Below are 12,913 nucleotides of genomic sequence, written 5' to 3' on the forward strand. Positions count from 1 at the left end.
AGAGAAGTATCTCGCTGGGCAGAGGCATACTGGTCTCTGTCAGAGATTTTCCTTTCGGTAGTCTCCCAAGCTCATAACTTCGGCGTTATCCTCAATTCATTTCTCTCATTCAACCCACATATTCGATCTGTCACTAACTCCTTTTGGGTCCAACTTCACAACATCTCTAGAATCTGCCCTTTCCTCTGCACCCAAATTGCTAATTGTGGCATTTGTTAAGTGCTTACTATGTGCTAGGTGCTCTACTAAGCGCTGGGGTGGATACAAGCAAATAGGACTGGCTATAGTCCCTCTCCTACATGGGGATCACAGTCTTAATCTCCATTTAACAGACAAGGTAACTGAGGCAGAGAGAAATGAAATGACTTGCTCAAGGTCACACAGCAGACAAGTGGCAGAGCTGGGTTAGAATCCAGGTCCTTTTGACTCCCTGGCCTGTGTGCTGTATTCACTAAGCCATCCCACTAATCCAAGCACTCATCATTTCCCGCCTTGACTACTACGTCTGCCTTCTCGTTGACCTTCCTTCATCCTATCTGTCCCCTCTCTATTCCATACTTCACTCTGCTGCCCAAATCATTTTTCTGAAAATCCATTCAGCCGCAATAATAATAATAATTATGGTATTTGTTAAGCACTTACTATATGCCAGACACTGTTCTAAACACTGGGGTACATATAAGATAATTGGGTTGGACACAGCCCCTGTCCTACATAGGGCTCACAGTCTTAATTCCTGTTTTAGAGATGAGGGAACTGAAGTACAGAGAAATGAAGTGACTTGCCCAAGGTTATATAGCAGACAAGTGGTGGAGCCAGGATTAGAACCCATGACCTTCTGACTCCCACACCCATGCTCTAAACACTAGTCCACTCTGTTTCTCCCCACTCTTCAAAAACCTCCAACAGTTGCCCACCCACCTCCGCATCAAACAGAAACTCCTTGCCATCAACTTGAAGGCATTCAATCAGCTCTCTTCCTCCTACCTCCCCTCTCTGATCTACTACAACCAACCCCCACACGCTGCTCCTTTAAAACCAACCTACTCTCTGTACTTTAATTTCAATTATCTCACTACCGACCTCTTATACATATTCTCCCTTGGCCCTGGAACACCCTTCTCTGTCAGATCTGACAGTCCACCACTCTCCCAAACTTCAAAACCCTCCTAAAAATCACATTTCCTCCAAGAGACCTTCTCAGAATACACCTTTTATTTCCCCTATCCACCCTCCCTGAGTTGACTTGTCTCCCCCTTCTAGACTGTGAGCCCGTTGTTGGGTAGGGACCGTCTCTATATGTTGCATATTTGTACTTCCCAAGAGCTTAGTACAGTGCTCTGCACATAGTAAGCGCTCAACAAATACGACTGAATGAATGAATCAATGAACTTGACTGAGTAGCCTGTAAGCACTCTGATAACTCACCCTAGCCCGACAAATACTTATGTAAATATTCTTATACTCTATTATTTCCCCTAACTGTAATCTATTTTAGAGTCTGTCTCCCCTTGAAGACCGTAAGTTCCTTGTGGGCAAAGACTGTGTTTACCAACTCTTTTATACTGTACTCTCATTCGTTCAATTGTATTTTTTGAGTGGCTTACAGTGTGCAGAGCACTGCACTAAGCGCTTGGGAAAGTACAATTCAACAGTAACCAGACTCATTCCTTGCTCATAATTAGTTTACAGTCTATATGGAGGGAGACTCTCCCAAGTGTTTAGTACAGTGCTCTGCACAAAGTAAAGTGCTCAATAAATACCACTGATGATGAATTAATTATATTGATTGTAGCTGAATTTACTCATTTTCAGTTTGCCCAAGTTTGCCACTAGAGGGCACTTTCTAATAGTTTCTGTGGTCCCATGACGGATTATTTTCTTCACATAAATCAAAACAATATGAAAGGGGAAACCTCACGTCCAACTCCTACAACCACAAAAGGGCCAATGAGTTCCTTTCTGGGCACCGAACCATAGGAAGAGGAGGAAGTTCATCCTACAATTTAACCAGTGATTCACAAACACGGTAGGGAAACAAGACTAACAGACTTAAAAATCAATACCGAACGTCTTCCTCCATGGGGTGGTCAGGGGATGGGAGGAAAAGAGTGTTGCAAAAGCTAGCTCGGATTTTATGTCACAGGAGCATACATGCAAGTCTTGGTTACCCCAATTCATTCATTCCTTCAATCGTATTTATTGCTTACTGTGTGCAGAGAGTACAACAATAAACAGACATGTTCCCTGCCCACAATGAGTTTTCAGTTCAGAGGTGGGGAGACAGACATTAATATTTAGAAAATTACAGATACATAAGTGCTGTGGGGCTGGGAGGGGGGAAGAACAGAGGGAACAAGTTAGGGTGACACAGAAGGGAGTGGCAGAAGAAGTAAGGGGGTAGTCAGGGAAGGCCTCCTGGAGGAGATGTGCCTTCAATAAGGCTTTGAAGGCGGGGATAGTAACTGTCTGTCAGATTCCTTTCCCTACCTTGGGCTACTTCAGGGCAGGGTTCGAGTTTACTTTATTTCCCAAGTGCTTAGTTCAGTGCTCTGCACAATGTAATCTTTCAATAAATGCCACCGATTGAATAGACAGATAGAATAAGGCTGCAACTAACACACAATCTGGATGTACTCCTTCAGTATTGGGTAAAGGGTATTTTCAACCATGTCTTCAGAGAGTTGCTTGACAATCTTTTTTTATGGTATTTGTTAAGCAGTTACTTTGTGTCAAACACTGTTCTCTTAGCTGCGGTAGGTACAAGTTAATTAGGTCAGACCCAGTCCCTGTCCCACATGGGACTCACAGTTTAAGTAGGAGGGAGAACATTTTATAGTTGAGGGAACTGAGGCACAGAGAGGTTAAGTGACTTGTCCAAGGTCGCACAGGAAGCAATGAGAAGAGTCGGGATTAGAACCCAGGTCCTCTGACTCCCAAGTCTGTGCTGCGTCGAGAATCTTGGAAAACTTTTTACAGCAACCAAACTTGCTCAGTAGTTGCCAAAGTGCAAAGCCCCCTTTTATGTCAAATGCCTTTGAACTGTGTATAAATACAGAAATCTTGATGTTCCTTCCTGTAGTTGATGAACAGTGGAGATCAAATGTACTGAGTCATGTTGCAGTCTAAAGCTACACTGTGGTTATGGGAATACATTGCTAATGACACTCTTTAGTATCAGGCCCAGAAAGATTTTTGCCAGCAATGGAGAACAGCCAGGTATCACTATACTTTCTGAAATTGTCACTTGTTTTTCTTTTTGAATATGAGGATGTAGTATTTGAAGTGTTATGTTTATTTTTTTGGTATTCTGTAAATTGAAGCTGCCTGGCCCAGGGAAAAGAGCATAGGCCTGAGAGAAGGAGATCCTGGGTTCTAAACCCACCTCTGCCACTTGTCTGCTGTTTGACCTTGGGCAAATCACTTAACTTCTCTGAGCCTCAGTTACTTCATCTGTAAAATGGTGATTAAGATGGTGAGTCCTATGTGGGACAGGGACTTTGTTCAACCTGATTTTCTTGTATTTACCCAAGCATTTAGTACAGTGCTTGGCACACAGAAAGTGCCTAATACCATTTTTTTTAAAAAAGAGTTGAAGAGCCTATACAGCCATTTGAGCAGTACAAAGGAACACCTTGAGGAACTGAAGGTGGTGATTCAGAGCTTAAAAACACAGCACAACAAACATAAGAAAAAGAAATACTATCAAGGTTGTTCTACTGACAAGAAATCCATATGAAAAATAAAAAATTCTGCCGTAGACAAAGGGTATATTTGTTTCAGCATTTTAGAAAACTCCATTCTCATGTGCTTTGTCTGAAGTGGTGGTGTCCAAAATAAAAATTGCTGCAAGTGGGTTGCTGATATAGAAGCTCAAATTCATTTTATTAAATAACTTTTTTCACTTCACAAGCTCATTCCTATGTAACTTGCCAATCTTCCGAGCACAGTTGGGTACCTTAGCTGTTGCAGTTGAAGGCTGAAATATCAAGGACTCAGTCACAGAACCAGAGGTTAAGACTTAGACAGATAATAATAATAATAATAACAACAGTAATTGTGGTATTTGTTGAGTGCTTACTGTTGTGCCAGGCACTGTACTAAGAGCTGGGGTGGAAACAAGTAAATTAGGTTGGACAAGGTCCCTGTTCCACAGAAGGCACACAGTCTTATCCCCATTGTACAGATGAGGTAACCGAGTCATAGAGAAGTGAAGTGACTTGCCAAGGTCACACAGCAGACAAGTGGTGGAGCGGTATTAGAATCCATGACCTTCCGGATCCCAGGGCCATGATCTATCCACTAAACCATGTTGCTTCTCATAAGCAAGATATTGTTCTGCATCATTTTCAGCAGCTTCCCCTGTTTAGCATCGATATTTATTGAACACTTCCTGTGTTCCAAGCACTATACTTCCTCTCTGGAGTACACACACAAAGAAATGGACAAGACACAGTGTTTGCCCAAGGACGGAAAGCACCGACAGACTCCGAACATCAGGCAATTGCAGGCTCACCTCCCTCCCTGCTCTCTGCCCCACCCCACCCCACCGTGGCCGATGGACTAAATAATAATAATAATGGTATTCATTAAGCGCTTACAATGTGCCAGGCACTGTACTAGCTGGAGTGGATACAAGCAAATCAGGTTGGACACAGTCCCTGACCCACATGGGGCCCACAGTCTCAATCCCCATTCTACAGATGAGGTAACAGAGGCACAGAGAAGTCAAGTGACTTGCCCTAGGTCACACAGCAGACAAGTGGTGGAGCTGGGACTAGAACTCATGACCTTATGACTCCCAGGTCTGTGCTCTATCCACTGCCTCCCCCAGCATGCTCTGTGCATGCTGGGCTGAGTATCATTCATTCATTCAGTCAATTGTATTTATTGAGCGCTTTAAACTGTGTGCAGAGCACTGTACTAAGTGCTTGGGAAGTACAAGTCGGCAACGTACAGAGACGGTCCCTACCCAACAACGGGCCTCCATGAAAGGGAATGCTTCTAAAAGCTTAGTGATTTTATAGGCAAAATTCCCTTTCTGGTCTAATTCTAGTGACTTGCCCAAGGTCACACAGCAGACATGTGGCAGAGTCAGGATTAGAACCCATGACCTTCTGATTCCCAGACCCATGCTCTAAACTACTACACCATGCTGCTTCTAAAGATGGGGCAGATAAAGTGATTGCCATAAGCACGTGGCTCAGTGGAAAGAGCACGGGCTTGGGAGTCAAAGGTCATGGGTTCGAATTCCAGCTCCATCACTTGTCAGCTGTGTGACCTTGGGCAAGCCACTTAACTTCTCTGTGCCTTAGTTCCCTCATCTGTAAAATGGGGATGAAGACTGTGAGCCCCACATGGGACCACCTGATCACCTTGTGTTCCCCCCAAACGCTTAGAACAGTGCTTGGAACGTAAGCCCACTGTTGGGTAGAGACCGTCTCTATATGTTGCCAACTTATACATCCCAAGCACTTAGTACAGTGCTCTGCACACAGTAAGCACTCAATAAATACGATTGAATGAATGAATGCACTTCCCAAGCACTTAGTACAGTGCTCTGCACACAGTAAGCGCTCAATAAATACAATTGAATGAATGAGGCCTTCCCAGACTGAGCCCCCTCCTTCCTCTCCCCTTCCTCCCCACCTTACCTCCTTCCCCTCCCCACAGCACCTATATATATGTATGTATGTTTTTATGTATTTGTTACTCTATTTTATTTGTACATATTTATTCTATTTATTTTATTTTGTTAATATGTTTTGTTTTGTTCTCTGTCTCCTCCTTTTAGACTGTGAGCCCACTGTTGGGTAGGGACTGTCTCTATATGTTGCCAGCTTGGACTTCCCAAGTGCTTAGTACAGTGCTCTGCACACAGTAAGCGCTCAATAAATACGATTGAATGAATGAATGAATGAATGAACGTAGTAAGTGCTTAACAAATACCATTATTATTATTATTATTTACAAGGGTACCAGCTTGTCATTTTGAGAGTAGGGTATGAACTTGGGGCATTCATTCATTCATTCAATTGTATTTATTGAGCGCTTACTGTGTGCAGAGCACTGTACTAAGCGCTTGGGAAGTACAAGTCGGCAACATATAGAGACAGTACCTACCCAACAACGGGCTCACAGTCTAGAAGGGGGAGACAGACAACAAAACTTTTGTGTCTTGTGTACATGCCTTGTCCCTTATGGTGTTTCAATGTTTTATTGTTTCATTGTTCCCAATGTGTGTCATAGACACAGGGGTAGCATAGTTATCACCCCCATATTCTTTCACAGCACTTAGTACAGTACTCTACACACAGAAAAATCTTAATAAATAATATCATTACCACAATTACTACTAGTGTACAGCCGATGAGAACCTTCTAGACTGTGAGCCCACTGTTGGGTAGGGACCGTCTCTCTATGTTGCCAACTTGTATTTCCCAAGCGCTTAGTACAGTGCTCTGCACACAGTAAACGCTCAATAAATACGACAATGAATGAATGAATGAATGAACCAGTGCAGGAGGTTTTCCACAATATAAGCACTAATCAAGGAGAATCCTTTCTCACAAGGACCTACTGAGTAGCAACAGCCAATGAAGCTACGAAGAAGCAGAATGCCAGGCAGCAAAGCAAGTGCTAACACATGATTCTCACACATCCCAGCTATGCCAAGCAGCAAATTCCCTCAGTTAAGCCAACTTTATGCTCTTCAGCTATCCTAGCTGTCACCAGCCCAGTCACTTCCTTCCTCTGCTTTCACAAATTTCCGCACTTCAGAATCCCTCTCGATTAACAGGCAACTCCAGATACTGGGGACCAATGGCGCATTTTCAAATATAGCACGTGGACCCCAGGGTGTGACTGCCCCTTAATAAAAGTGCATTAGAGAAGCATCGCTATAAAATCATACTGATGGATTAAACCTCAAGAGGTCAACTGGTTCACTGCTCTGATATCAAACCTAAATTATTTGGAGCAGTGAGTGACTATCCTATTTTAAATGCCTTTATGGAAAAAAAACTCCAGAACCCTCCTCATTACTGTATCCCAGCTTTAAACAACCTTCAAAATTCGGAACTATTTCTTTATATCTAATCTAAATCCCATTAATTCTGGTTTAACCCAGAGCTTTTGTAGTTCTTTAGTGAGCAGGAGAATAAGCACTCACTGTATAACCACCTTTAATAGGACTTTTTTTAAACAGTATGTTAAGTGCTTACTACGTGCCAGGCATTGTACTAAGCGCTAGGGTAGATGCAACATAACTGGGCTGGACACAGTCCATGTCCCACATGGGGTTCACAGTCTTAATCTCCATTTTACAGATGAGATAACTGAGGCACAGAGATGTGAAGTGACTTACCCAAGGTCACACAGCAGTCATGTGGCAGAGCCAGGATTCAAACTCAGGTCCCTCTGACTCCCAGGCCCATGCTGCATCCACTAGGCCAGGCTGCTTCTCATTAACACTGATATTAAATTGTCCCCTCCGCCCTTTCTTCTCTAGTCTTAATAATTTAGTTCTTTTAACCTTTATTCACATCTCATGTTTTCTGTCTCTTTAATCAATCCAGAGCATTTTATGAGTGTCTGAATGCAAAGTATGTACAAGCCCTTGGGAAAGTACAATAGCAGCAGAACACTCCATCCCTGTCCTTAAAAGGGACTGAGACATATCAAATTTATAAGCAGTGGGATAAGAAGTTAGAACAAGGAAATAGCAGGTAGTATAAATATGTCAGAATGAAATAACTGAATAACTAAATATAAAAACATACATAAGTACTGAATATGGGCATACAATACAGAGGTGCTACTTTGTGGTTCTTTATGCTATGCTTAAGATGTACTTCAAAAAAATATGCAACAGCACAGTGATTAGGCTGGTGGTAGCTTAATCAGTGCTTGTTTGATGATACTGATGAAAATAAAAATAGGAGTACTTGTAGGTGAGGCTTTTTTATATTCTTTGGTTTATATTTATATACATTATCATTGATGGTACTTATTGAGTGCTTACTATGTGCAGGGCACAGTACTAAGTGGTCCAGAGTTGGCAGACATATTCCCTGCCCACAACGAGCTTACAGTCTAGGGTGGGGAAGGACAGACAATAATATAAACAAATAATTCTTGGGTTTCTGGAATTTGGTGTCCTGGAGATCACTATCCTCATTCTTTGAGCAGAATAGAGTTTACAAAAGGATCAGGATCTGAAAGCAAGTCTCTTCTTCTCTTCTAGGGCATTAGCTCTCACTGGATTTCCCTTCACTTTCTAACAGTGCTTACCTGCTGTTTAAAAGGAATGGCTTATGCTAATTCAGTTTTAATAAGGATTTATGACAAAGAGAAAAGGAGGACTGGGAAAGTTTGTCCTAGTTGGTTTGCTATTATTCAGTATCTTCCATTCCAATGCAAACAAAGACTGACAATGGGTGCACATCCTGTATTCGTGGCAAAGATCCTTAAATACTATGTACATAAATGCTGTTTATACATATATGTGCATACATCTATGTCCTTTTATTTTTTTGACCTTCACAGCTCTTCTGCAAACCTCCTCCTTCCAGGAAACATTTCCTGGTCTTCCATTAACAACTCTAAATTCAAATGGAAGAAGCAACATGGCCCAGTAGCAAGAACACAGCCTGGGGAGTCAGAGGTCATGGGTTCTAAACCTGGCTCTGCCACTTGTTTGTGTGTGACCCTAGGCAAGTCATTTAATTTCTTTGTGCCTCAGTTACCTCATCTGTAAAATAGGGATTGAGACTGTGAGCCCCATGTGGGACAACCTTATTACCCTGTATCTACCCAGCGCTTAGAACAGTGCTTGGCACATAGTAAGCCCTTAACAATTATCATAATTACCAGTGTTATCATTATTATTCCAAAACCGAAGCTAGACCCTAGCCCAAACATCTTCTCATCCCATTGCTATATCCTTAATCTGGTTTTAATCTGGATCCCAAGACTACTTCGTGGGTGGTTAATGTCTATTCCTTTCAGTTTCACCTATATGCCTCACATGCTGTTTCTCAAAAGGAGAAGAGGAAAGAAATAGTTATTTAATTCGTAAAGTGCTAGCTGTATCTTTTTAGTTCGTAAGGTTTTAGAGAGCAGGGTTGGATCTTTGGAATTATTACACTGCTAGAGGACACTAAAACACTCTGACTTCAATTTTTACTGTAGCCTTAGATAGCAGTTTAATTGTTCAGTCTCTTACAGGAGTGTCTGAAAACACAACGCTACAAAAGTTAACAATGGACTTTGCTAAGTGTCATGCTTCTGTATAAGCATACTTCCTGATCATTTAGCATTATCCTGGCATTCCATATGGCTTAACAGGATATCTGCTTTGTCTAAGAGATATTACAGGATCTTTTCCCTTTTCTGGGAATTGAACCTCATGTTTTAGAGTATATGCACAACCCCTTATTTATTGAGGTTTTTGTCTCCCACTGCCTCACCATTCTGTCCTATGTTAAAATAATTTTTCATCTGATATATTCTTGGTTTTATTTTGGTTTTTGGTTTTTTGTAGAGGTGATTACTGTGAGGTCAGAGATAACTCCAATACTCAAGGGGTGGACATGGTGATTTTTCAGGTAATCTGCACGTTGATTATGTGGATTTCCTAGAATTCCTCTACACTAGTAAGGTAGAATCCTCTATAGTAACAGACCCATTCTATTATAGATCACTCCTGATGAAGAAAGTGCTAAATACAGATTTTAAGAAAACATTATGACCTCATAAGTATTTGTAAATCTATTGCTGAGAACTTGCATAGATTATCAGGGATCAAAGTCACGAAATGGAGAAAAAATTTCTCAGTCTATAACAATAACTAGTCTCAAACATCCATTCTCAAATCCTTCCATCCCCCAACCTCATTTCTAATTTCTATACTGATAAAATATTTGAATGTGTTCACATTGGGTAAATTCAATTTTTTTTCAAGAATGACAAATGAACCTTGCCAAATATACAAGGTAAATGTAAAGAGTAAATGTGAAAAATAGCCTGAGAAAAGCTGTGCTTAACAGAGAAGGCTAAGATTACATAACTGGTTTAACTGTTACAGAAAGGATGATTGTTAACTGGGTAGCAATTTCTGATTCACAGGGCATCATGCTGAAGGGGGTGGTCTATAAAAGCTTTCTTAAAGTGCTAAACATCTTGAAAGCAATTAGCCACATCAAGGGATGTCAAAGTCTCTTCCTTTAAAAAGCAAAGTCATACAAAGTCTTTTCCTTTAAAAAGCAAACTATAAGAGACAACACTGCTTAGGAGGATTTTACTCTCAAAAAATATTGCATTGCTAAGTCATAAGTTTGACATACTTCCATTTTTTTCCCCTAGGACACAAATTTTTCCAATAAAAACTCAAGGATGAGTCATTTGTTGACTCAAACTACAATGCCTAAAGAGCAGGGAGTGTTTGAGGTTACAGAAAATAAGTATCCTACTAAACTCGGATCTACAGAAGAAGAAGAATCCTTATCTAGTCTTCCACATCGCCTTTAATTTCGCGTAGTGATTTCCACACAAGCTAAGATTCTTTTAACATAAATTTGTTTTCCTTGTTTTTAATTATATCAACTTTCTTTTAAGGTTCTTTTAATAAAAATTTGTTTTCCTTGTTTTTAATTATATCAACTTTCTTTTACATACAGATGATAACACAGAAGTAGCTACATATTTCAACACAAGCTCTGAACAGAGACAATTGCTTCGGAGTAACGTTTTATTTACCGAGATAATCGTGATGTCATTAAAAAGGTCAGAACAGGGAGTGCTTGCAAAATGCAAACATACAACAGCAATATTCTGGGATCTTGAAAAATAGCTCCATTCATTCATTCATTCGTATTTATAGAGCGCTTACTGTGTGCAGAACACTGTACTAAGCGCTTGAGAAGTACAAGTCGGCAACATACAGAGACGGTCCCTACCCAAGAACGGGCCTCCTCATTGAAAGGAAATGCTTTTAAAAGCTTAGTCATTTTATAGGCAAAATTTCCTTTCTGGTCTAATTCCCCATACACAGAGTTTTTCTCTATTATGCTTGAAATCTTATTATAAAACATACTGTTCTTTACAAAGACAGAGTGCCTTTGATTCTGCGTGCCCATGCCCTTGAAGGGGGAGAAAAAAATAGATCGGGGACATAAAAATATCTCCCACAAATTAGCCAAAGCTATCTGTCGCACATTAAGGAAACTGCAATGCTGAAGGATTAGGATCCTTGACCATACTACACGTCACTATCACCATCAACATATTTGCTGAGCGCCTGTGTGCATGGAACAATAATAATAATAATAATGGTGGCATCTGTTAAGTGCTTACTATGTGCAAAGAACTGTTCTAAGCGCTAGGCACTGTTCTAAGCGCTGGACTAAACCCCTCAAGCCTCCACCCAATAAAGCAATGGCTTCAAGATACCACTAGATCAATCACTGGCATTTATTGAACGTTTACTATATGCAGAGCACTGTACTGAGCGCCTAGGTGAGTCCACTATAAGAGGGTTGGTAGACACGTTCTCACGAGACCCGAGATTCATGTCCAATCAATCAATCAATCGTATTTATTGAGCGCTTACTGTGTGCAGAGCACTGCACTAAGCGCTTGGGAAGTACAAGTTGGCAACATATAGAGGCAGTCCCTACCCAACAGTGGGCTCACAGTCTAAAAGTGATGAAAGCAGAAGCCCACCAGACAACCGTGGAGACCACGGGTCTCAATTTCTTTTTAGCTCGGAGACCTCCACAACCCCAAAGTTGCTGCTGACGTCTTTGGCGAGCCCGGGGAGCAAGCTTGGCCCGCCTTCGATTCCTAGGCCGATAGGGCGGCATCAATCAATCAATCATCACTCAATCAATCATCAATCAATGGTATAGACTGTCTCCCCCTTTTAGACTGTGAGCCCACTGTTGGGTAGGGACTGTCTCTATATGTTGCCAACTTGTACTTCCCAAGCGCTTAGTACAGTGCTCTGCACACAGTAAGCGCTCAATAAATACGATTGATTGATTGATTGACTGAGCGCTTACTGTGCGCAGAGCACTGGCCTGAGCGCTTGGGAGAGTGCGTTATACCAGACACCGTTCCCTGCGCACAACGAGCTGACAGCCTAGAGGAGACGGACATTAATAGAAATAAATTACGGGCGTGACATATTTGCTGAGCGTCTATGTGCACGGAACAATAACAATAATAATAATAATGGCATCTGTTAAGCACTATGTGCAAAGAACTGTTCTAAGCGCTGGGCACTGTTCTAAGCGCTGGACTAAACCCCTCCCGCCTCCACCCAATAAAGCAATGGCTTCAAGATACCACTAGATCAATCACTGGCATTTATTGAACGATTTGTACTTCCCAAGCGCTTAGTGCAGTGCTCCGCACACAGTAAGAGCTCAATCAAGACGATGGAAGGAATGCACTTTCGCCACGCAGGGATCGACAGAAACAGCTTTTGGACTCACATGGTCTCCCTCGGTCTCTGGGGCTTCTCCCCAGCGGGTTCTTTGAGTTTCTGGCTGTGGGATTGGGAACCTCCCATCTTGCCCCTAACTTATCGCTCAGGAGGATTTTTCCCGCAGGGACGCGGAGCATCCGCACCGCCCGGGCCGGCCAGGAGGGGGCGGGCCTCGGTGACAACTTCTCAGCCAATGGCAGGGCTCCGCTCGGGGGAGGGCGGGGCCGGAGGGAGCAGGGCGGGCCGAACCAACCCCGGCGGGGGAGGCCCAGGGGCGGAGCGGCGCCCATTGCACCAAAGGAAGGGCTCCCTTCCCCCAGAAGGAGCCGATGTTGTTGTTCAACACTGAAAAATACGACGCCGACCATCTTCCTTGTGTGAGCGCCTCTAGAAGAGGCTGCTCTGCGGCTAGCGTAATGAGGC

General features: G+C 42.3%; 1 protein-coding gene across 1 annotated transcript in view; it reads right to left on the reverse strand.

Annotated features, from left to right (window-relative positions):
• The window catches only part of TACC1 (transforming acidic coiled-coil containing protein 1), a 90,256-nt gene extending 77,651 nt beyond the window's left edge, over nucleotides 1-12,605 (reverse strand). The window contains exon 1 of the mRNA XM_038747196.1: nucleotides 12,498-12,605. Coding sequence (XP_038603124.1) covers nucleotides 12,498-12,574 — 77 coding nt within the window. The 5' untranslated portion in view covers nucleotides 12,575-12,605. The remainder of the gene's footprint in view (nucleotides 1-12,497) is intronic.
• Between the last annotated feature and the right edge of the window lie 308 nt (nucleotides 12,606-12,913).

This window comes from Tachyglossus aculeatus, chromosome 5, assembly GCF_015852505.1.
Source record: "Tachyglossus aculeatus isolate mTacAcu1 chromosome 5, mTacAcu1.pri, whole genome shotgun sequence".
In the NCBI taxonomy this organism is placed as follows: domain Eukaryota; kingdom Metazoa; phylum Chordata; class Mammalia; order Monotremata; family Tachyglossidae; genus Tachyglossus; species Tachyglossus aculeatus.